Genomic DNA, 25,308 nt, shown 5'->3' on the forward strand with positions numbered 1-25,308 from the left:
ACAAATCAAACCGGGTTTCACAGACTCTGATATTACTGCCATGTAATGTCAATCTAAACTTGGCCTCCAGTGTCATCGGCTTTAAAAAGATTGACAAAAGATGATGGTTTTGAAGGCTGCATACTGTCTGCAGCCACTCAACTCAAAGACTTAGAGCATCACAATCACAAGCTAAGAACAGAAAAACAGACCATGGAATGGAATGGAAAGAAAAGAAGCTCATTTATGTAAACACAAAGCAGTGCTCATGTTACGACAAAGCAACTACAATTCCATTTCGATATTACTTCCCACAGACGTGTAAGACAGCTTCGTAATAAAGGTCATCCTTGTACAACCATCACATTTTATTTTAGAGTGTTTTATAAATAAGTGCTCTGATGCGTCTTGAACAAAGGTGGCATTTGGGCTACGAGGGTTTGTCTCATTCCACGTACTAAGTGAATATGAACAGAAATATGCTTTAAAAGACACTGAAAATCTGCTATTACAGCAATTTTCTAAATTATTTTAAGAGGCACCTAGCATAGCATTTCTCTGTTGAGAGAGCCCAACTGCCAAAGTTACCTATATGTTAGCTGTAAGGCAATGATCTGTGGAGGGTGGCGTGGTGTCAAGTACTCAGGACCACCGAAGGCGATGGTGCCTGCCCAACACTGGCTGTTCTAAGTTCTACTGCTCTAGCCTGGGTCACTCGTCTCTTCAACTTAAATACATCCAGGAGCTAAACAAAATGCTAGTTTTCCCTGCCGACCGAGGCCTGCAAGGCACTGCGGCTGTCGACCCCAAGGCACTGCGGCTGTCTACCCCAAGCACATTACCTTGGTTCTTCTCAGCCTCTTCCACAGAACCGATGTACTTGGCAGACACTTGATGATTATCTAGTGAAGGGTCCAGTGCATAGCCTGAAAGCAAACAGGTACAGATGACTGAGCCCTCTTACGGCGCCCATTACTGCCCGCAAACACCCGTTTCGTACTTTCCTCTCCAGATAGCTACAAGTGTTTCATTCACACTGCTTAGCCCACATGTCAGGCTGGAGCACGAGCGACTGAGAGGAGAAAGCAGCATTTCTCAGGATGAGCCTCATGAGCAACCATCGCAGCACTAAGAACCTTGCTAGCTGTGAATTCACAGTTCAGTTCAAATTATCTCGGAGCTTAAAAATATAGGTGCGTAATGTTCAGAAAGCCAGAAGCTATCTCCTTGTCCTTCCTGTTAATGGGTGTTAATTATTAAACTGAAAAAGAAATTGAATGAGAAGTTACATATGAGAGACAGCTATTGCATGGGAATGTCCTTCCCATAAGGGCCGTTCCTATGTTTCTGCAGTGAAGAAGTAAGGCTATCTGCTGGCCCTCGAGTACAGTCCCTCAGACACTCACACTCACACAGCTGCATGTATCTGTGGTCTTCACCGACCAAGGGAACTGAGGAATTCTCAAGTGGATGTGCTGTTACAGTAGAGTTTGATGAGCCAGATCACCAGTCTGTGTCCTACAGCCCCACGTCAACTGTCATGAAGGCCACCACTGCCCTTCTTAAAGGGCACGTACCAGAGGACAGGTTTAACCTTCATTTTTCACAGTTGAAGTTTGAAATGAATTTCTTTGGGGAAACATAAAAAAGATTCGGTCTGCACTATCGCTTTAAACCGGGCCAAGAATGCAGGAGTTCAAGTCGTCCTAATACCAGACTAGAACCAACCATCTGGATATTAGCTCCTCTGCACAGCTTCCTCTTCTCCACCTTTAAAGATGTTCTTAGACAGAGGGCAGATCTTGACTGCCAATGACTCTGGCTTTGGCATCTGTGTGGGTAAACTGAGGCAGGAAGCTGTTGGGGGTCAGTGCTTAGAGCTGCTGACCGGGTGGACCCAGATGTTACAGGGGCGGCCGCCAAAGGCAGCCAGCGATGAGAGAAGCTGCTCAGCTGACTCTTTCCTGAGGGAACAGAGCTCATGTTACTGGGGCTGGCATGTTCTGCAGCCAGCAGGAAAACTATGAACTCTTAACACCATGGGGCTGGCGAGAAAGAGAAGGAAAGAGAGAAAATTCACATGTTCTCTCTCTCTCTCTCTCTCTCTCTCTCTCTCTCTCTCTCTCTCTCACTCTCTCTCTTTCTCTCTCTCTCTCTCTGGGTAAAACAAAAGGCAGAGTCTAGTAACTTCATACACACAAGCATACATGCATACCGACACATATACATACATGTATACAAACCTACTGATACGCATACACATATTCACAAATAGAATAGTTAGAGCAAAGCTCCAACAAGCAGGCTTTAAGTATTCCTTCCATCCATCCATCCATCCATCCATCCATCCATCCATACATACATACATACATACACATACATACATACACACACATACATACATACACACACATACATACATACATATATACATAAATACACACAATTAGTGGATAGAAGGATCAATGTGCCAACCCCTTTTGTACAAACTTTACAAATACACACAAAGTCGATGGATGGAAGAGACAATGTTTCAGTCATACCACACCATACCATACCACACCATACCATACAATACCACACCACACCACACCATCCCACACCATACCATACCACACCATACCACACCACACCATACCATAACACACCACACCATACCATACCAAACCACACACCACACCACACCACACCATACCACACCATACCACACCACACCATACCACACCACACCACACCATACCACACCACACCATACCACACCACACCACACCACACCACACCACACCACACCACACCACACCACACCACACCATACCATACCACACCATACCACACCATACCACACCACACCACACCACACCATACCACACCACACCACACCACACCACACCACACCATACCATACCACACCACACCATACCACACCACATACCACACCACACACACCATACCACACCACACCACATACCACACACACACACACCACACCACACCACACCACACCACACCACACCACACCACACCACACCACACCACACCACACCACACCACACCACACCACACCACACCACACCACACCACACCACACCACACCACACCACACCACACCACACCACACCATACCACACCACACCACACCACACCACACCATACCACACCACACCACCACATCATATCACACCACACCATACCACACCACACCATACCACACCACACCATACCACACCACACCATACCACACCATACCACATACCATACCACACCATACCATACCACACCATACCACACCATACCACACCATACCATACCACACCATACCACACCACACCATACCATACCACACCATACCACACCACACCATACCACACCATACCAATACCACACCATACCAATACCACACCACACCATTTCACGCCACGCCACGCCACACCACACCATTCTTTATTTTATTCTTCCTTCCATAGCTTATATATCCCAGCAAAATCTCTCAAGCAGTATACAATTACAGTGTGATTATATGTTAATTTTATTCTAGTAAACGATTATGAAAAAAACAATGTTTTCCAATATCTCTACAAGAAATAACATTACTTTAGCACAGGTAAAGAAACTAAATGATCCTCAAAAGCCCACGTACATACATAACTAAGCACCTTGATATGGATGAACAGAGTGTAAGCAAGGGAGTTTCCTCAGCCAGCTTCTCTCACTGCCGGGCAGCAATTTGCAATCACAAAGAAAGAAGTAATTATTTTACCACTTATCTTAAAAAGTAATCTTGTAAGAATCTTAAAAGAATCACAAATCTAAACTTGTTTATAAAAATCAGTCACATCTACCTTAAATGCTCAAAACGCACATCTATTCACCAGCCATTCGTAATAAGTCCTGTTGGGAAGCTGAGGGCAGAGATGGGCAGAAGAAACCAATCCTCACCAGTCCTGCTCAGTGAGAGTCCGTCAGTCAGTGCTGCCATTGTTCTTGTTCCCGACCATAAAGGTCCTAGCTTAACTCCTAAGAGTGGCCTTTCTGAACTTCACGTTGTTCCCTAAGATTTCCTACATCACAGCCAGGAGTGAAAACATCGAAACCCAGCTTCACTGACAACTTCTTTATTTTTCCAAACCTTTTCTAAGGGTGGTGGTCATTGCTGACAATCTACACCTCTAAGTTCTTCTCTAGGGGGGTGACAGAGTGGCTAATCTGCTCCAGGAGCAAGGCCTGAAAGAAATGAAGAATTAGTGCTCTGAATGCCGGAGACGCTGTCCAGTGTGGGACTGGAAGCCCCCTCAGCGTTTTCATATAATTCTTAGATTAAGATGGATGTGAGGGCAGCGGGCAGGGCAGAACTCTGTAACGGCCTGAAGTCCTCGGGACACATGGTCCTCTCCTCTGGGTTGTGTCACACTGAGGCCCACCCACGTGGCATGGTAACCTGTGGGCAGCATTCCGTGAGTCCTAAAGTCATTTGCTGTTCGTCCTGCATGGCCTGTGGCACTTGATGTCAGAAAAGTTGCTTTGGCATGGACTCTGAAACCGCAGGCTCAAACGCCAGGAGTTACTTTTTGTATATTAATTTACCTGAATTACAATAGAGGCTTCTCTGTCATCTCTGACATAGAAAAAGACTGTGAGTCACACTGAGCGCTGGTCTGCCGTCTTCTATGAACACGCTCGGTTACTGTGAGGCCTGGCTTTTCCAGGCACTCATTGGGTGTGGACCTGGGAAGACCAATGAGAGTGCACGGGGAGATGTCCTTTCCCTGGGTTCCCTGGGAGCACTGAAGAGCACAGTTACACACAGCACATCATGCACTTGGTGACGTGTGACATGCAGGTGTGCTACACATGAATCTCCTGGCTGGGAGTCTTCCCCTTTAACCGAGCCATTTCTCCAGCCCTGGACCTGCATTGTTCTAATGAGGCTTATGCAGAATCCAGACCAATAGTCTGAGTTTAAAAACTCCCACTTCACGCATAAAAGTCTATCCAGAGTTAGTGGGAATGAGATTTACGTTTCTATGAATGGCTCCACATGGTGTGGCAGGGGAACCGGGTGCTCCTGGTCATCCTTGTTCTGTGCCAGCCCCAGTCCCCTGTTCATCCCTCCAGTCTTGGGTCTGAGGAAAAGCACTTGGTCAGCACTTCCACCGTCCTGAGTGGGCCCCACTCTCTTCCTTTCACAAACACGGAGAGCAGAGCATGGCGACACCTCCTACCACAAGTCACGGGTGATACAGACAGCCCGACTAGCTTTCTATTAAACACCGAGCCCGACTACTTTCTAACACTACGGGACCTCAGCCCGACTAGCTTTCTATTAAACACTACGCCCGGACCTCAGCACGACTAGCTTTCTATTAAACACTACGGGACCTCAGCCCGACTAGCTTTCTATTAAATACTACAGGACCTCAGCCCGACTAGCTTTCCATTAAACACTACGGGACCTCAGCCCGACTAGCTTTCTATTAAACACTACGGGACCTCAGCCCGACTAGCTTTCTATTAAACACTACGGGACCTCAGCCCGACTAGCTTTCTATTAAACACTATAGGACCTCAGCCCGACTACTTTCTACTATAGGACCTCAGCCCGACTAGCTTTCTATAATCCGTGTCTCAGAGATCAATGCGCCTTCCTTGTTAATGCTCATGCATCTTTCTGAAGCTTATTTTGCATTTTGCCTTTCTAATAGAGTTGATATTAACTTTGTTTCCTTTTGGTAGTCATACTTGAAATGCCCATAACATTAATTTTATTATTACGCCCTCACAATTATAAAAAAAATTAATATTATAGGTGACTCAAAAGGAACTATAGATGATCTGCAAAGAATTACTTGTAAGTATACAGAAAACTCTTCAATCTCATGAGTAGTCCAGAAAATCAAATCGCAACAGCCTTACTATTTTGATTATAATAGGACAGAGGAAAGAGCGATCCCTGGGTCCTGGGTAGAAGCGCAGTGTTCACACGTGGCCTTCCATGCATCACGGGGTGGAGTAAGCTGGACAAATTCTTTCAGAAAGCAACTTAATGTACCACATTAAGAACAGTTTTTGATCTACTTTGGAAATTTATTTAAGAAAACAATAATAGATTATAAGGTTTTATGCATAGGAATAGTTCGTGCTATATTTTAAAAGGCATCTTACTGTATAACGCACAAATTGAAAATTTAATATTAAAAACTAGAACCAATTTGAAATCTAATACTTCAAGGATTTCTTACAGAAATTATCCTAAGAGACTTTAATTTTTGAAAATGTTAATTGCTGCTAATATTGAAGTTAATAATGACTCTGATGAGACTAATGCAATTGACTTAAAATCCTACTTTCCCATCGAAAGACTGATGAAGAGGAGCTCCGGGATGAAAGCTGAGCAGTGGGAAGAGAACAGCCCCTCTCTCTCTCTCTCTCTCTCTCTCTCTCTCTCTCTCACACACACACACACACTCCCACACGCACCCACAGACCCTAACACACCCCACACAGACACACCACACACACCACACACACACACCCTAACACACACACTTACACACACACACCACACACACACACACACACACACACCCCACACCCTAACACACACACACACACACACACACACAGACAGACAGACAGACAGACAGACACACACACACACACCACACACCCCAACACACACACAGACAGACACACACACACACCACACTCACACACACCCCACACCCACACACACACACACCACACACACAGACAGACACAGACAGACACATACAGACACACAGACACACACACACACACACACACACACACACACACACACACACACACACACAGGACCAGACAACAGGAGAAATACCAACAGCGGGCTAACAGCTACACTGTACGTTGATAATGGGTTTCTAGAGTAAATGAGACTGGTTTCACTGATAATCACGACTCTATGGGTTGGATCTAACATAATCTAAATGTCCTGCGGAGTATAAATCCATCCCCGCCATTTACTGAGACGGTAGGACTAAGCTGTTCTGTACCTCAGTTAGGACTTGATACTCAGGTAAAACTGAATTAGGGGCCATCTTCTTAGCCCTGCCTCACAGTTAGTGTACAGGAAGTGAGGAAGGCCCTCTCTAGTACTTTCCAGACGAGGGGCAGTGTCTGAAGCTTGGATTTGTTCTTTGTATGTGAGTGAAACATTAGGCACACGCCTAGGAGTCACTACCTGAAGTCAGGCAAGCAGGACACACCTCCCTTAGTCTCCAGGCTGTTCCATACACTCTAGCTGCACACATTTTTTATGTCTTAACCCCCCCCCCAAAAAAAAAGCCACCCAGCACAGCCTCTGCCCCAGCCCACTGCTGCCTCCCAGGAGAGGCAGAACTCAAAGGCTCCTTTCTTTTTTTTAAATATTTATTTTATTGAGACAGGGTCTCTATAGCTCTTGCTGTCCTGGAACTCATGATGTAGACCAGGCTGTCCTTGAACTCACAGAGATCCACCTGCCTCCCTCCCAAGAGCTGAGATTACAGGCGCGTTCACACTGCAATGGCTGTTCATTTTCAAATAAGTCCATTCCCAAACCAAAGCAAACTTAATGGCTGTAAATGCTGCTCTTGCTATAAAGTAATTTGAAAGGTAGATGTCAATATAATTTATTATTATTATTATTATTATTATTATTATTATTATTATTATTATCATCATCATCATTAAATCTTTGCTTTAAGGAGACTTAAGCTATCTAAATTATTACATATGGCTTCCTTCTAAAATCTATGAAAACAAAAACTGGTGTAGCTTAGAATATGTAAATCATGAGTTAAGTTTTTGTTTTCATTTTGTATACGGGTGCTTTGCCTGCCTGCATGGCTAATGCCATAGAAGCAGGAGGGCTTAGGGTCCCCTGGAACTAGAGTTACAGGCAGTTGTGAGCCACCATGTGGGTGCTAGGAATTGAGCTCAGTCCCTGGAAGCGCAGTCAGTATCCTTACCTGAGCCATCTCCCAATCCTTCGCCCCAGCCCACTGCTGCCAACCAGGAGACAAAAACTCAATGGCTCCCTTTTTATTTTTAATTTCTTTTACCTTATTTTATGTGTCTGAGGCAGGGTCTCTATAGGTTAGTTATAAAAGTGTCACACATCACTGTAGGCTTACAATGGACTCCTTACAGGAGCAATGGGTACGAGGTGTCAAGGAACTCTTTTAGGGTTATTTTGGTAATATGCAGGCCGTTCGGTTGTTGTTTGCTTTTGAGACAGGAGCTCATGTAGCCCAGGTTGGCCTAAACTCCTATGTACCAAGGATGGCCCTGAATTCTGGAATACCTGAATTCCACCCTACCACGTCAGCTGAGTTACTCTGCACTGGAGACTGAACCCAGGGCTTGGACTGCTGGGCCAGCAGTCTGTCAGCTGAGCTCCACTGCTAGCTGGTACGCAGGTCTCACTGTGACTGCGTACTTGCCGTGGGTATACATGACGCACAATGTAGGACAAATCCTTTCCAGAGCCACTTTTCACTCTGCTTAACTTAAAATAATGTCACCACTGAGAGAATATAGCTATTCTATACTGTGAATTTGTTACTGCTGTACTGGCTAATATCCTTAGTAATTAAGAGAAAATATTTAAGAAATACGATTTGAGAAACAGAACAAAGTAATTTATAAGATAATGAATGTTATATTTTCATTAACTTAATAATCGGCATGTGATAGAGATCTAATAACAAATGTTCATTACCAAGTACAATACCAAGGAACACTCTGGTTTTAGGACTGCAGATTATTTTCGGCACTGAGAAGATCACAGAGGATTTAAAATCACAGCTCAATATTTGAGATCACTTCCCATTCAGTATTTGTAGGTGAGCATAGGAAGGTACCCAGCTCCTTTGATGAAAGCTGGATGAATACATTTAAAAAGCCAGAAGACAGAATCAGCGAAGGCACACGTCACTCATTCTGAACGAAGCCGCACTGACCACTGTGTGAGTCTCGTCGTCGTCTTACCGTATGTGGCAAATGTCCTTCTTTGCTGTTCGAACATGAAGTCGTTGATGTGTGCTGGCTCTGCATACCCAGAAAGCATATTTCGAGGGGCAGCCATTTGCTGTGTTCGAAAGGGATTTTCTGGTCCAAACTGCAACGTTAAAAGGAAGGAAAAGTAGGTTACTGAAATTACAGTGTTTTCACCTCTAATCCACCACGGCGCACACGGCTCCGTGTGATCAGGCAATGGCTGGTCAGCCCCTGGGACTGGAGAAGACAGCATGTAAAGGGCTATGCGTTCCTACTGCAGGAAGTCTTATTTGAAGGCACTTCTCTGGACAACTGAGAGCTACTACAGATTTTTCTAACTCCTGACTTGGGGACTTGCGGTGACCTTTTGTCAGTGACAGCACTGAAATACACTTTTGTTTTAAAAGCCACATTTTCATCTACTACTTCTGAGTTCCTCGAAGGCAGACACTCGGAAGCCTTTACATTCAAATCAGTGTGTGCAAACAGAAAATACAGACATCACTAATCAAAAACCAATCAGAATCCTAGTGGAGGTACAGGGCAGGAAACAAACTGAAGGAGTGCTTGAAACAGACTCTAAGAAGACAGATCATAATGTAAATAAAACTTATCCAGTCTGAGAATTCACATTCACAAACTAAACAGTGGACTGTGTGGTTTATGGCATTGTGAAGTTAGACAGGTGACCTCCCTGCCGTACATGAGAAGCCCATGAACGTGAGGTGTTTCACCTGCTCCTGGGCCAAGTTTTACCGCTTATAAAGACCAAAGCCACAACAAACATGAGTCTTACCACTTAAACCACTCCCTGAATGTGCAACATAAAGTCTACCCTGTAAGACACTTGGCTAGGAAACTCCACACCGTGCTAGGCCAGCCCTATTAAATAAAGCTATTAGAAAAGACCCCGGGAAAGCCACTCTCTGAGACAGGGCCTCAGTCTTTAACCCAAGCCGCCCTCGGATTCCTGGTAACCTTTCCACCTTGAATTCTTAATTTCTTATTTGTTTTTATGAAGAGTAAAATGAGTGTCCACATTTAGAAAGAGCGAACTTAATGTTTTTACCTTTTTTTATTATTGTTATTTTGTTTTGTTTCACAATAAGCCAACGGTGGCTTAGAACTTACTATGGGGCCCACTCTGGTTTCAAGTTAGCAATCCTCCTGTCCTCATGTCCTGAGTGCTGTAACTATAGGCACACACCATTATACCTGGCACATAACGGTATTTATTTGAACACGGGAACACCCATTGTTCCTGATGAAATATGTTGATGTTAGGACAACTCAGATTACTACTTTAGGAGCGTCTTTTCTGTGACACATTTCCAAAGCCACAAATATAAATTCCTGTTCCTAACCAGCACTGTGCCTTCTCTAGGTTCATTGCAGCATGCGTGGAAAATTAAATTTAGCTGTCAGATTATTTACCTAATATACTTTTGCGTTAGAGAAAAATAAACCACTACAAGGCTGTTGTAGACTGATAACTTGCATTTCTGCTTAAAACACCCAATTTTCTACAAAGTTTTTAGTTGCTACTCATTCCAAATTATAAAGGACACAGCAGGACTTTGTAGCCCACATCTGCTACATCTGCTATTGGTGGAACACAGGAAAAAACAGCAGACACGACTTATTTACTCATGAATGTTATTACAGGAACAGAGACAGCTACAGAATTAGATATGGAAATGGCTGAAAGTGTCTGAGATGCGGACCTGGGCTCTCACATAGCACCTCGAAGCAGCGGGTGGTGCTTCTCGAGTGGGGAGCCGAGAGGGAACCTACGACAGACTGCCCCTGCCCTTGGCATCCTCCTAGCACTGTAGAGACTACCCCAGTGCTTTCAGGGGTTATGTGCTCAGGGAGGGAGCAGCTAATCATAAGAGGTGGACGGCTCCGTAGGCGGGACGCTTCCCTCACTCCACTCTAACAGACGGTCCTCAGTATCAAGAACATTCAGTTCTACATAGAAACATATTTACGAAAGCTAACCGATGGTCCTCAGTATCAAGAATACTCAGTTCTATATAGAAACATATTTACGAAAGCTACGTGTATTTTACACACGGCGCTGTGCCTGCAGCAGTCTAAAAATCTAAATGTCTTATAGGTATGTGAGGGCAGACAACAACAAAATCTAGAAATAATGACGCTGGAGTGGAGGAGGGTCCATGGCTTTGGGCCATCCTAACCGCCTGTTAACTGCCAACAATTGAAGCTGACATGAAACACAGACACACACACACACACACACACACAGACACACACACACGCACACACACACACACACACACACACACACACACACACACACACACACACACACACACAGACACACATACACACACACACACACACACACACACACACACACACACACACAGACACACACACACGACACACACACACACACACACACACACACACACACACACACACACAGACACACACACACACACACACACACACACACACAGACACACACACACACACACACACACACACACAGACACAGACACACACACACAGACACACACACACACAGACACACAGACACACACACACACACACACACACACACACACACACACACAGACACACACACAGATACACAGACACACACACAGATACACAGACACACACACAGATACACAGACACACACACAGACACACACACAGACACACACACGCACACACAGACACACACACAGATACACAGACACACACACACACACACACACGCACACACACACACACACACACACACACACACACACACACACGCACACACACACACACACATACACAGACACACACACAGACAGACACACACACACACATACACACAGATACACACACACACACAGATACACACACACAGACACACATACACACGGATACACACACAGACACACACACAGACACACACACAGATACACGCACACACACACACACAGACACACACATACACACACAGACATACACACACACAGACACAGACAGACACACACAGAGACACACACACGGAGTGGAGGAGGGTCCATCCACTTCAGGCCATCCTAACTGCCGGAGGCAGAGAGCACTGTTATGCAGGGAGGGCCCTGTTCTATGATGTCCTGCTCTCTGTGAATATGCAACTCTTTTAATTCTGGGGTGGCCATTTTAAAAAATGTATAAAAGAATAGAAAGCAATTTCAAGTTTTCTTTTCAAGTTTCAGTAGCTAAGTGTTAAGCTTTGGATATGAGGTATCAGGCCTCCCCCCAACAAAGACTCCTATGTTGGAGACTTAGCTCCTGGCTGGCAGTGCTCTCTTAGGGGGCTCTAGAAACTTTCTTGGGTGGGACCAAGCTGCAGAGTGTTACTGGGCACAGGGAGATTCTAGAGGGTTTTTTTGCCCTGGCATCCTGCTGGGGTCCCCTACCTGCCGTGGCCCAGTGAGATGAGGAAGCTTTTCTACCATACAGTCCTGAGACCACGAGTTCTGTTCAGGTCTACAGTGCCAAACAACCACGGAATCAGTTGAAATCATGAGTAAAAAAAAAAAAATATTTCGAGGGCTGGAGAGATAACTCGGTGGTTAGGAGCACTATGTGCTCTTACAGAGGACCTGGGTTCGATTCCCAGCACCCACATGGTGGCTCACAGCCATCTTTAACTCCCGTTCCAGGGAATCCCATGCCCTCTTCTGACCTCCACTGGTACCAGACACATAAGTGGCCACACTAACACACATGCAGGCAAAACACCCACAAAACCCAAAAAACCAAAACCCACCAACCCCCCTGAACCCCTCCCTTACGCTGTCTATATCAGAATTTTTGGTCACACAGATGAAAAGCTAACCTATATGGTGGGGTTAAGAGCTAACACATTCAAGTGACTTACTGCAATTTATACCAATTTATTAGTGAAGACATAGCGAGCGTCTGTACACGGATATATAACGTATTCACATAGCCAGGAAATTAACCTTGAGAATTCAGCTTTCAGTTAAAATCACATTGGAGAAAACTACAGTTAGCTGCAATTGTCCCTATAGAACATTTAAATGTAAGCGAGAAACCATTCATATTTGCAAACCATATACTGTAAGGGGTTACCAATCCAAATGTAGAAAAATTTCAAATAGATCAATAGCAAGGGAACAAGTAACGAAATAGACAAAGGACCATAACAGCCATTTTTAAACAAGACATAACCAGTAGGTAGATAAGAAAATCATCAGTAATCAGAGAAACCTAAATGCAATTCTCAGTGAAGAAGCACTTCACCTGTTAGAACAGCCTTTGTGTATCACGGACAAAAGCCAATGGATGTTGGTAAAGTCATTCACGCCCACTGTGGAAGGGAGTGTCCATTAGCACCGGATCCTATGGGGCGCAACATGGAGGGTCTCAAAGGTGAAACCCAGAGCTGTCATGTGAGCTAGCGAGGCTATTTCAGGTACGTATGTTCTCAGAGAAACGAATGACGTGTGTACTCCCATGCTCACCGAGGGAGTATGTACAATGGCCGGAGTGTGGAAGCATCTGAAGGGTCTATCGACTAAGACATGCGAAGGGAAAACTGAGGAACTAGGCAGTCAGGAGGCAGAGGCAGAAAAATTATAAGCTTGGGGCCTCTTTAATCTAAGTAGTGAGTTCCAGACCAACCAGTTATACAGTGACACCCCCATCTAACCACCCCTCAAACAAAACAAGAGAAGAAAATGTATCTATGCAGAGTAGAAAACAATGCAACCTTTAAAAAGAATGCCATTTGTGACAGACAGCACGGACTAACCTGGAGGACACTATGTTAAATGGGATAAGCCTGGACCAGAAAGACAACTACTGGATGACCTCACTAGTATGTGGAACTGAAAATTGCATGTTATAGTAGTCAGAGTTCTCTAGAGGAAGAGAACACAAAGTGAATATATCTAGAATATATATCCTAGGATATAATATTTATTATACATATTTATTAGAATGGCTTATAGGTTGTGATCAAACTAGTTCAACAACGGTTGTCTACCAATGGGAGGCCCAGGAGTCCTACAGTTGTTTATTCCAGGAGACCAGATGTCTCAGCGGGTCTTCACTACACCAGGATCCCAGAGAAGCAGGTTCCAGTGCCAGTGGAGGAATGGTCTTGCCAGTGAGAGCAAGGGCAGGTAGGCAGAGCATCCTTCCTTCTTACCGTCACTTATACAGGCCGCCATTAGAAGGCGTGACCAGATTAAAGGTGGATCTTATCACCTCAAATAGTTTAAAAAAAAAAAATCCCTGACAGGTGTACTCAGCTGCTTGGATTTTGGTTAATTCCAGATGTAGTTAGGTCAACAACCAAAACCAGCCACCAAACAGGTGGAAGAACCATAAGCAGGGGGCGCACCGGGTTCCCGTGGGTGCCACTGCTCAAAGGGTCAGCTTCAGCGAGAAGGGAGGAGCTCAAGGACGCTGCAGAGCTTTCTGAATAACAATGGCTTCTCTGAGAAGCAGCCTGAAGGTTTCAACTGTGAAGTGGTGATTTATGTAGAGTGGGAGGAACATTTTTATATGTGAAGATTCTCACACTAGGTCACAGAGATCTGCTTCTTATAAGAGGTTCTCAAGCTGGGCTTCCGTGGTGCTCTCTCTCCTTTAACCCCACACTTAGGAGGCAGAGACAGCTGGATCTCTCAGTTCAAGGCCAGATTAAAACAGAATTCCAGGACGGTCAGAGCTGTGCAGAAAAACCCTGTCTCAGAAATCACCACCACCACCCACCACCAACCACCCCTGACACCAACTACCACCACCACCGACACCAACCACAACCATCACCACCACCACCGACACCAACCACTGACACCAACCACAACCACCACCACCACCACCACCACCGACAACCACCACCACCACCACCACCACCACCACCCCTAACAACAACAACAAAGAAAGCAAAGCAGAGGTTCTCAGAAGCTGAGGTTCTGAGAAGTCTTCAGTATCTCAGCAGTGAAGCATAACATCATTGGAATTAAGAAAATGTATGCTGGTGGAACAGGTTACACGAAATCACAACTGTAAGTTTATATACAAGGAAAACCCACAGTGGTGAGAACTAATATTGTAGCTATTGCTAAATTTTTCATTAATATTCATGGTGTCATTAATGTTTAAAACTTATACACATATTTTAAAGCAAGAAGAATTTATTTACAGAATTATTTCTACAAATCATGAAAAGATTCTGACAGGTTTTTTTTGGCAGAATAATTCTATGTAAGTGAAGTCTTATTTTACATAGAATACTTCACCGCTGCTGCCGACAGAAGTTGGACACTACAGTATTTCTAAAGCATTAATATTTAAGCAGCTCTTATAATAGATTATTATAAAACTAGTATTTGTCCCCTGAATTCTCATTCTCTCTCTCTCTCTCTCTCTCTCTCTCTCTCTCTCTCTCACACACACACACACACACACACACACACACACACACACACACACACACTACCCTAAAAGCATAGCTGGTTTAAGGGGTCTGGAATTCTTCCTGAATCCAGTAAATTTAATATGATTAAAAAAACAAACCTAATTGTAGAGTAATTTTAATCTAACAACGTGGCTGCTTTTGCAAGGGATCACATCTAAATACCTTTTAGAGTTGTGTGATCCAGCTGGAATGACATACCTTTAATCTCTCTGGCTTCAATACACAGACTCTGGCTTCAATAAACACAGTTAGCACATACCTTTAATATCAAACAATGAAGGTAAAGTTAACGTGTAGAAGAAAGCAGTCATGTTTGAAAGCAGAGTCTAATTGAGGGGCAGACAAAGTGACGAAGCAGAGAAAGATTTGACAGAATGAGTCGGAGATAAGATAGCCCCCAACTCTCATGAGAACAGACAGGAAAGAGAGATTTAAGAGAGCTTTGCAGGAGAAACCAGTTTGAATCCATTGGCTTGGAGAGGAGATTGGGCCAAAATAGATAAGTTGAACCAGCCAGCAAGAGATCAGAAAAAAAAACAACACAAAACAAAACAAAACTAGAAAGGGTGAGTGTATTCAGCAGCAAGCCTCCTAGATGACAATTACATCTGGAGAATAAAAGATACTTTACAACTAAAAAATAACTTATCTCTAAGAAGCTAACAAAGAACCAAGTTCACGAAAGCTGCTGGTCTAAACATTATTCTCTTTTCACTTTAGTCTATAATTTGAGCAAATGATTCGCTGAGCAGACCACCTAGGAAAGGTTGTTGGCTGAAATGGAGGGCTGATATTTCACAGTGGAAGGGGTTTGGTTAGTTTTCAGAATTAGGAAATCATAGGCTGTCGTGCAGATTACACAGGGGCCTTCACATGCTTCTTCCAGTTCCTGATGCATAATTAATAGTGATCTAATCTGAGTCCACAAAACCATTACCTGGTGGCAGAATCAGAGACCTGGTTTCTGTTCTTCAAAAGAGGGGTGAAGGACACTTACTTCATAGGTTTAAGAAGTTCAAAAGCACAACAGTATGTCAGCACCTCAGTTTGTACACGTATACGATAAAAATAAAGGGTAGTTTTTCTCATCCATTAGTCTCTTTTTCTGTACTTTTTCTACCAATCAAACCCAAACCAGACATCTTGTCTAAAAATTCAATTTTGATGATATCACTGCTCCGCTTAAGACTCTCACAAACCTATCATCTATTAAAACCACCTCTCCACCCCCAGCTCCCAGATCCTTGCACTACTCTGGGTTTATATCCCTGTTCACATCAAGGGTTCACGGCTGAAGCACTCTGGCTGCAGCTCCTCCCTTCTGACTGAATCCTTCCCATAAAAGCCTGTATCATCAGTGCCATCGATAAAGAAACAACATGAACATCCTTTGTTAGATGCCTACTATGTGCCAGTGATTCCCAGTCACACTGTGCATCAACGAAGTATTCCCATGTCTCAGTAAAGTAGACATTGCCTTTATCTTAACTATGAAAATAAAAAACAAAAACAAAAACCCCAAGGTCTTACAATTGCTAATACCCAGTCACATCCCAAATCTCACTGTCTAAACCGGGGCAGCATTGTCCACTGTCCACTTCTAATGTGAATTTCATAGAGAAATATTTGTTTCTCCAACCAGATGTAGTCTCCTTAAACCTGTGAATGTGGACTGTCATTTAGAGGCCGGAGGAGACAGTCTCGTCTCTGTTTAAAACAACGCACAGCGCATCCTCTGTCAAATACGAGGCTGAAGAGAGGGACTGTTCATCATTCCTAACAGTGGGGCCTCGACGTTTAGGAACTTGAACTGAACCTGGCGGAGGTCCTGGTGACACTTCCCAGACTCTGCCAAGTGATCTGGATTCTGGTCCTAGCACACAAAGCTCATATCTGTTATTATCTGTTATACCACAGATGACTGTTGCCCTGGCAATTATGAAAGATTCTAGGGCTGCTTCCAAGCGTCCGTCCCTTCTTAAGCTCTCACCCGAGTGGTATTCCTAACGTGAGTGAGTTTACACGTCCATGGAGGCTCCTTAGATAGGGAAGACGGACACAAGGACTGGATGACTGACTTGCCAATATCATCACAAAATCAATTAATTCACACTTAGGCTTCCGATTGAAAGTTAAAAACTATAATTACGCAGCAGTATTATAATAACTCAAAGTTTAGAGAAAGCAGATCTTGTAGAAAACAAGCTTACAGAAAACTGTTATACGCCATACTGCCTTTGAATTTTCCCATCCTCTGAGTGCAATAAGCCCTACCCTACCAAAGCCCCTTCATTGCAGAAACCAGGAGGCACACATGCTGGCTCGCCCTCTCCTTAAGGGGCCAGCCAACCAACGATGTGTGTGTGTGTGTGTGTGTGTGTGTGTGTGTGTGTGTGTGTGTGTGTCTGTCTCCTTAAGGGGCCAGCCAACGTGTGTGTGTGTGTGTGTGTGTGTGTGTGTGTGTGTGTGTGTCTGTCTGTCTGTCTGTCTGTCTGTCTCAGGGAGAGCAGAGCTTACAGAGCTTAGGAGGGAAGGAACAACCCCCCCCCACACACACACAACCCCCTTCTTTCATTGTCCTTATGCAGGCCTCCAGCAGACAGACAGCATGGCCCAGATTAAAGGTGTGTGTCGATCCAGATCGAGAGCATATATATGTCATCCCGCCTCAAGATCTGGATCAAAAGCCTGTGTCTTCCTGATCCAATGTCTGGACCACGGGCGGGCTCTCCATTCCTGGACTGTAGTTCATTCCGGATATAGCCAAGCTGACAACCAAGAACAATCATCACAAGCATCCATTTATCTACCCCGTGTAATTTAAATCCTCACAGAAGGGAGCACTCATGGGAACTTTCTTACCTCAGGAGCAAACATGGTCTCATAGGTAGGATTATACTGAACTTCTTTGACAGCAGGGTCAAGGTGAACTCCGGTCTCCAGATCTTCCTAAAGGAAAGTCAAATGAGTGTTACAGATTTGCTGCATTTTATACACCTGAACACCGACTTCACAGCTGTTACATTAGCATCACAGCGGTAATAGAACAAGAGTCAAGAAGCAAAGGAACATACACATAGTATCAAATTTTAGACATAAAATATATGACTTTTTCAACATACTAACTTTATTAACTAAGTAAGTTAACACTGCCCAATCACTTCAAGTTAAGACGTTCTAGCTTCCTCATGCCATCACCATGTCAGATGCCAATACCCAGAAGCGCTCTCTAGGAAGTCACTGTCCTCTGCAGCCTGGGGATCAGGTAGACTGTGTTCACACTCCTTCCTGTCCTCCATTTCTGTGTCCCCAGTCTCATCCTCCTGCAGTGCTCCCTCCTAGCTCTCCTGCAGTGCTCCCTCTAGCTCTCCTGCAGTGCTCCCTCTTAGCTCTCCTGCAGTGCTCCCTCTCAGTGCTCCCTCTCAGCTCTCCTGCAGTGCTCCCTCTCAGCTCTCCTGCAGTGCTCCCTCTCAGCTCTCCTGCAGTGCTCCCTCTCAGCTCTCCTGCAGTGCTCCCTCTCAGCTCTCCTGCAGTGCTCCCTCTCAGCTCTCCTGCAGTGCTCCCTCTCAGCTCTCCTGCAGTGCTCCCTCTCAGCTCTCCTGCAGTGCTCCCTCTCAGCTCTCCTGCAGTGCTCCCTCTTAGCTCTCCTGCAGGGCTCCCTCTTAGCTCTCCTGCACTGCAAACCGGTCCTCATTCCTTCTTGTTAGACCCCAGTATTTAGAGATACCTTCTACCCAAGGACCCAAAGTGGCCAGTAGAGAGGGACTCAGAAACACCCCCTAGCAGGTGTTCCACAGCCACCACACTCTCCAACAGGAATGGAACACCCACTCAGCCTCTGGTGAGGAGTCAGGTGCAGTTCCAATGGGCCTGACTTGTAAGTTACATGGTCTTCTTCCCTTGCAGCTCTTACTAGTCTTTCTTTGTTCTGTACACTTGATGTATCGATCATTATATGCCAGTATCAATGCCTAGGATCACAGTCGTTCCAAACCCAGATGAGTAGACATCAGAGTAAAACACAATGAAAACCAGCCAGGAAAATATGTCTGCACCGGAACCCAGTAACCGCACCACCCAGGCCTAAGAAATACAGTATCACTGAAGCATAGGACAAAACTTCAGAACAGCCTTTCTGAGTGAGTGTGAGGTCCTTAAAGACGACACTGAATCCACTAATAAAACATGTGAAAATACAAACAGGAAATGATGAAGAAAACAACTGAAGACATGAGAGTAGGAATAGAATCACTAAGGAAATCTGAACTGAGGTAAAACTGGAAATGGAAAATTTAGGAAATCAACCCAAAACCTCAGAAGTGAGCCTCACCAACAGAAGACAGGAGGTGGGAGAATCTCAGATCCCGAAGACAAGATTAAAAAAAAAGGACACCTCATTCACAGAAAACCTTAGATTAAAAAAAAAAAAAAAATCCAAGCACGAAACATCCCTGAAATCTGGAACACTGAAAATCTAAATTATGAAAAACAGGAATAGAGGAAGGAGAAGAAGTCCAGGTCAAAGGCACAGGCAATCTCCCAACACAGCCATGGAAGGAAATGTCCTTAACCAAAGGAGGAGGTACCTACTAAGCACACAGAACACCAAACAGACTGGACCAGAAAAGAAACTCCTCACGACACGTAGCAGCCAAAACACTAAATGTCTTCTTTTACGGAGGCTACAATTACGCTGGTGCATAAACCACACAAAGACCCAACCAAAAAAAAAAAAGGGATTAGCAGACTAATTTCCCTTGTAAACACAGATGCAAAAAGTCTCAATAAAGTACTTGCAAACCAAATATAAGACGATATTAAAGTTCATCTACCATGCTTAAGCAGGCTTCATCCCAGAGATGTAGGACGGGTCAACACATAAATCAACAGACGGGACCCACCACACAGACTGAAAGACAAAAACCACGTCATCATCTCATTCAGTACGAAAGAGGCCTCTGACAAAATCCCACACCCCTTCGTGACAAAAGTCCTGGAGAGATTGGGGGGTAAGGGACGTACCTCAACGTCATGAAGACAACTTACAGCAAGCCCATACCCAACATCAACCTAAATGGAGAGAAACTCAAAGCAATTCCACTAATGTCAGCGATAAAACACGGCTGTGCCCCCTCTCTGCCTGTTCAGTACGGTGCTCAAGTCTTGTCAGCTAGAGCAGGAAGATGGTGAGGCAGATCCAGGGGACACAAACAGGAAGGGAAGACGTCCATGTGCCTTTAGCTGCAGATAATATAACTGTGACTCTAAAAACTGCCACCAGGGAACTTCTACAGCTGATAAAGAGTCCAGCAGAGCAGCAGGATGCAACATTAACAGACAAAAATCAGTCAGGCTTTCTGTTTACACACGACACAATACCTTTCACAATGGCCTCAGTTAAAATCGCGGGGTAACTCCAACCTAGCCAGTGAGAGACTTACAGTAAAACTTTAAGACATTAAAGAAGATTCAGCGAATGCAAAGGCCTCTCATACTCATGCGGTGGCAGCACTAACAGTGAAATGGCCATCCCACCAGAGCGGTCTACAGAGTCAAGGCAATCCCTATCAAAATTCCAACACAATTCTTCACAGAAATTCAAAGGACAACTTTTAGCTTCATGTGGAAACACACAATACCCAGGATAGCTAAAAAACAATTCTGAGTAATAAAAGAACTGCTGGAGGTGTCACCATCTTTGATTTCAAGTCATATTACAGAACTATAGTATTAAATCAGCACTGGCAGAAACACAGAACCATGTTGATCAATGTAACCAAATTGAATACCGAGACACCTGCCCAGACACCTGTTTATTTTTTTATAAAGAAGCCAGAAATACATACTTGGGAGGGAGGGGAGAGGCAGCATCTTCAAAACCTGATCAAACTGGATGGTTGCTTGTACACAGATATAAATAAATCCATACATCTCATCCTGCACACAACTCAACTCCAAATGGATCAGAGGCTTCAATGTAAGACCAGATACACTGAAACTCATAGAAGAGAGGGTGGGGAATAGAACACCATTAGCACAGCACTAAGAGTGATTAATAAATGGGACCTGAATGAAACTGAAAAGCTTCTGCACATCTGGGGCATCGTCAGTAGGACAGCAGCGGCCTACAGAAAGGGAAAGGACTCTTACCAACTACAGTCTGATGGAGGGCATTGAGAAAAAACAAAACCCAATCAAAATGCAAATCAAAACTACTCTGAGCTTTCACCTTACACCAGCCAGAGGGGCCGAGATCAATAAACAAACAGCTCTGGCTGGCAGCGTGCGGGTGCTGAGTCACTGCTGGTAGGAGTGCAAACGCCAGCGTGTGGGGTTTCTTGGGAGGCTGGGGATCTAACTACCAGATCCAGCTGCACCACTCTTGAACATATACTGAAAGGACTCTACAACCATACAGGGACCCTTGCTCAGCCAAGTTAATTGCCTCTCTCTCTCTCTCTCTCTCTCTCTCCCTCCCTCCCTCCCTCCTCCTCCCTCCCTCCTCCTCCCTCTCCCTCCTCTCTCTCTCTCTCTCTCTCTAATAACCAGAAACTGAGAACAGACTAGAGAACTGACAACAGATGAATGGATAAAAAATAGGAACCTTACACAATGGAGTATTACTCAGCTGTCAAAAAGTAAAATGAGGTTCACAGGTAAACGGATGCAGCTATAAAAAGGCCTCATTTCCTAGACATCTCTTGCTACCGATGGACCCTCCAGGGCCAGGGATGAAAACATCAAATCAAGTTGTTGGTGAAAGGGGCCTCCTGGAAACCTCCAGACAACTGAGGCTATGGGCCGCTCTCCACAAACAGATGGTAAGGCCCTACTGCTAAAGGCAGAACTACATAATTCATTGGACAGGGAGAAGTCCATCTGGTGCCAACGAGAGCTTTCGCCACTAATGACTAACGTTCATGGTAGTGACGGGTACAGTGCGTGCTGCCCGTGGAGAAAGGCGCATGCCCATCTAGCTGCCAACCCTCCCATTTACAATGGTGGCCTGCCTGATCCCACTGTGCAACCCTGGCACAAACGATGAGGGGTAACCAACCACGCTACCTGCTCAGGATTAAGGCCCACTCCATGAGATGGAAGCCAGGAGGCCAGGCCTGACCCTGCTCGGTGGCCAGGACCCTGAGACTAGACAGTCGTGGACCTGAAAGAAAACCAAATGCCACCGTTCTACTGAAGGAATGGAATGACACTTTGCTGAGCTCCTAGATCAGTGTCCTGCTCCGACAGCATCAGAGATGTTCTTTTGGAGTAGATGAGAACAAAGAGAGACCCACAGCTGCACAGAGTGAGAGACCTTGGGACACTCGATCCTAAATGGGACGTCTTCCTCAACCCCTCCCCTCAGGGCTCAGGGCATTCTGAGGAGGTGTAGGTAGAAAGGCAGCCAGTACGAGCCAGCGAGGAAGGAAGACATGGAGGGAATAAGGCCTTCGAGACACAGCAGGACGACGTACAGACTGCGGCCGTGTGCACAGGGCCTGCAATCGAGACACAGCAGGACGACATACAGACTGCGGCCGTGTGCACAGGGCCTGCAATCGAGACACAACAGGACGATGTACAGACTGCGGCCGTGTGCACAGGGCCTGCGAGGTCTAAGCCAGAGGAGGTCCCAAGTGTTGAGGGGGAGACACAGGCCTAAGCGCCCGGCCCTGACTGAGAAGCTGTTTCCAACTGATAGCCACCTGTACATAAAACGTAAGTTTTCTCTGTGGAACCTCACTAGGTATACGAACCACTTTTAAGGACTGGCACCATGCCCCACAAGAGATGACCTCAATGGCATGTTTGAAGGTTCCTTGTCTCATAATGCTCTGTGTGTGTGTGTGTGTGTGTGTGTGTGTGTGTGTGTGTGTGAAGGTGTGTCTCTGGGTCTGTATGTTTCCTGTGCTTTTCTATTCCCATTTGTTTTGTCTTACTCTGGCTTGTTTTTGTTCTTACCACTGTTGTTGCTGTTATTATTATTATTTTTTTAAGATGTCCGTTCTCTAATGACACGGTTGGATTTGAGTGGGTTGGGAGGATCTGAGGACCACACACCTCACTTCTGCCACATCACACTAACGGATGCTTTTTACAAAACCAAACCACGTTCTTTGATGCTTTCTCTGCCTTCTGCACTGTTACTGCCCACATCACGGGCATCCCGCACTGTTACTGCCCCAAGTCATAGGCATTGCCTTTGTAATGTGATGTCACCTTCTCACTTCCCTTGACCCATTCCCTCCTCTTGAAACAGTCTTTTCATGGAATGTTTTGTTTTTCACAGAATTTGTTGCCTATGGCTTTTACATTTTGTACCCTTGTAGAATGCCGGGCATGCTAGAGGGAAAGAGGTGGCAAGGAGAACCACAAAAGAATCACAGGACAACAGGAGAATGGTGGTGGGCAGTGGCGGGGGCATTTCTAGATCCCTACCAACAGGGATGCTGGGTAGCAGGATTATGAGTTCAGCTCAATGAAAAAGAATGAGGGGGTAATCATGATATGGTTATCTTAGAAGTGAAGTGGCAAGAGGGGACAGAATCCAGGACTCAGTTGGAAGCATTGGTGTCTTCTGAAAAGGGGGCTCTTAGATATAACAATGTAAGGATAATGGGGAGATGTCGGCAGTCAAAAAATGATCACTTGAGTTACTTTGTGTAGTTAAGGTGGTTAGGACACCTACAGCAACAGGCATTCAGTAGATGGTGACTGTGGGCCTGTTCTGTGTCAGGCACTGTTCTGGGCCTAGAAAGTAGACAAAGTTGCCCGCCTTTATGGAATTTTGGTCTAATGGGAAAGAAAGACAATAACCTAAACAATAAACAGATAACTTGCTATAACAAGAAAATGCCAGGCAAGAAGGAATTTAGCAACACTGTGGCTTAGTGCTGGGGCAGTGGATACACTGTTTATGTAATCTCTAGAGGCAGAACTTTCTCAGCACGTGCTCACGTTTCTGTCATGTTTACAAAGTTTCACACTGGCTCAGAACTTGCCAATGGGCAAGGGGGGCCAACCACAAGCCCCAGGGCCTCCTGTCTCTCCTTCCCCAGCCAGCCCTGTGCTTGATTATAAGTGTTCACCACTATACCTGGCTTCTTTTTATTTATCCAGGGCCCTAACTCAGGTCCCTCTGTTAGGGCAAGCACTTTATCAAGCTATTTTCCCAGCCTATCATATGATCTTCCTATCATTCCTGTGAGTCACGTTATAAGCAAGATTAAGTCACTTGTGCCAATAAACTAATGCCAATGAACTGATGCCAACGGGGTGTGGTAGTCTGAATGTAATTGGCCTCCACAGGCTCAAGAGTGGCACTATTAGGGGGTGTGGCCTTGTTGGAGTAGGTGTGGCCTTGTTGGAGAAAGTATGACTATGTGGGGGCGGGCTTGGAGGGCTATGCTCAGTGTGACACATGGTCCCCTTCTGCTGCCTGAGGATCAAGATGGAGAACTCTCAGCTTCTCCAGTACCAGTTCTGCCTGACCGTGGCCATGCATGCTTTCCACCATGACGATAATGGGCTAACTTCTAAACTGTAAGCCAGTCCCAATTAAACACTTGTCTTTATAAGAGTTGCCTTGATCACAGTGTCTTCTCACAGCAATGGAAGCCCTAACTAAGGAACAGGGGAAGCGTTAAAGCCACCATATGAGGGAGCAGCCTCATGGCTCAGAGGGTGACAGAGAGCCTGGTGACCTGAGTTTGAACCCAAGAACCTACGAGGTAGGAGAGAACCAATTCCAGCAGATGTCCTGTGACATTTAAATGAGCACTAACCTGCCCGAAGCAAATAAACACAAACATTAAAAAAGATAAAGCAAAAAACACAAAACAACA

General features: G+C 45.1%; 1 protein-coding gene across 1 annotated transcript in view; it reads right to left on the reverse strand.

The window, feature by feature from the left end:
- Cdc40 (cell division cycle 40) overlaps window positions 1-25,308 on the reverse strand; it is a 52,297-nt gene that overhangs the window by 19,573 nt on the left and 7,416 nt on the right. The window contains exons 2-4 of the mRNA XM_032889177.1: window positions 18,326-18,412; window positions 8,986-9,115; window positions 822-905 (exon numbers count right to left, since the gene is read on the reverse strand). Of these exons, the coding sequence (XP_032745068.1) occupies window positions 822-905; window positions 8,986-9,115; window positions 18,326-18,412 (301 nt within the window). The remainder of the gene's footprint in view (window positions 1-821; window positions 906-8,985; window positions 9,116-18,325; window positions 18,413-25,308) is intronic.

The sequence above is a fragment of the Rattus rattus genome, chromosome 18, assembly GCF_011064425.1.
Source record: "Rattus rattus isolate New Zealand chromosome 18, Rrattus_CSIRO_v1, whole genome shotgun sequence".
NCBI lineage: Eukaryota > Metazoa > Chordata > Mammalia > Rodentia > Muridae > Rattus > Rattus rattus.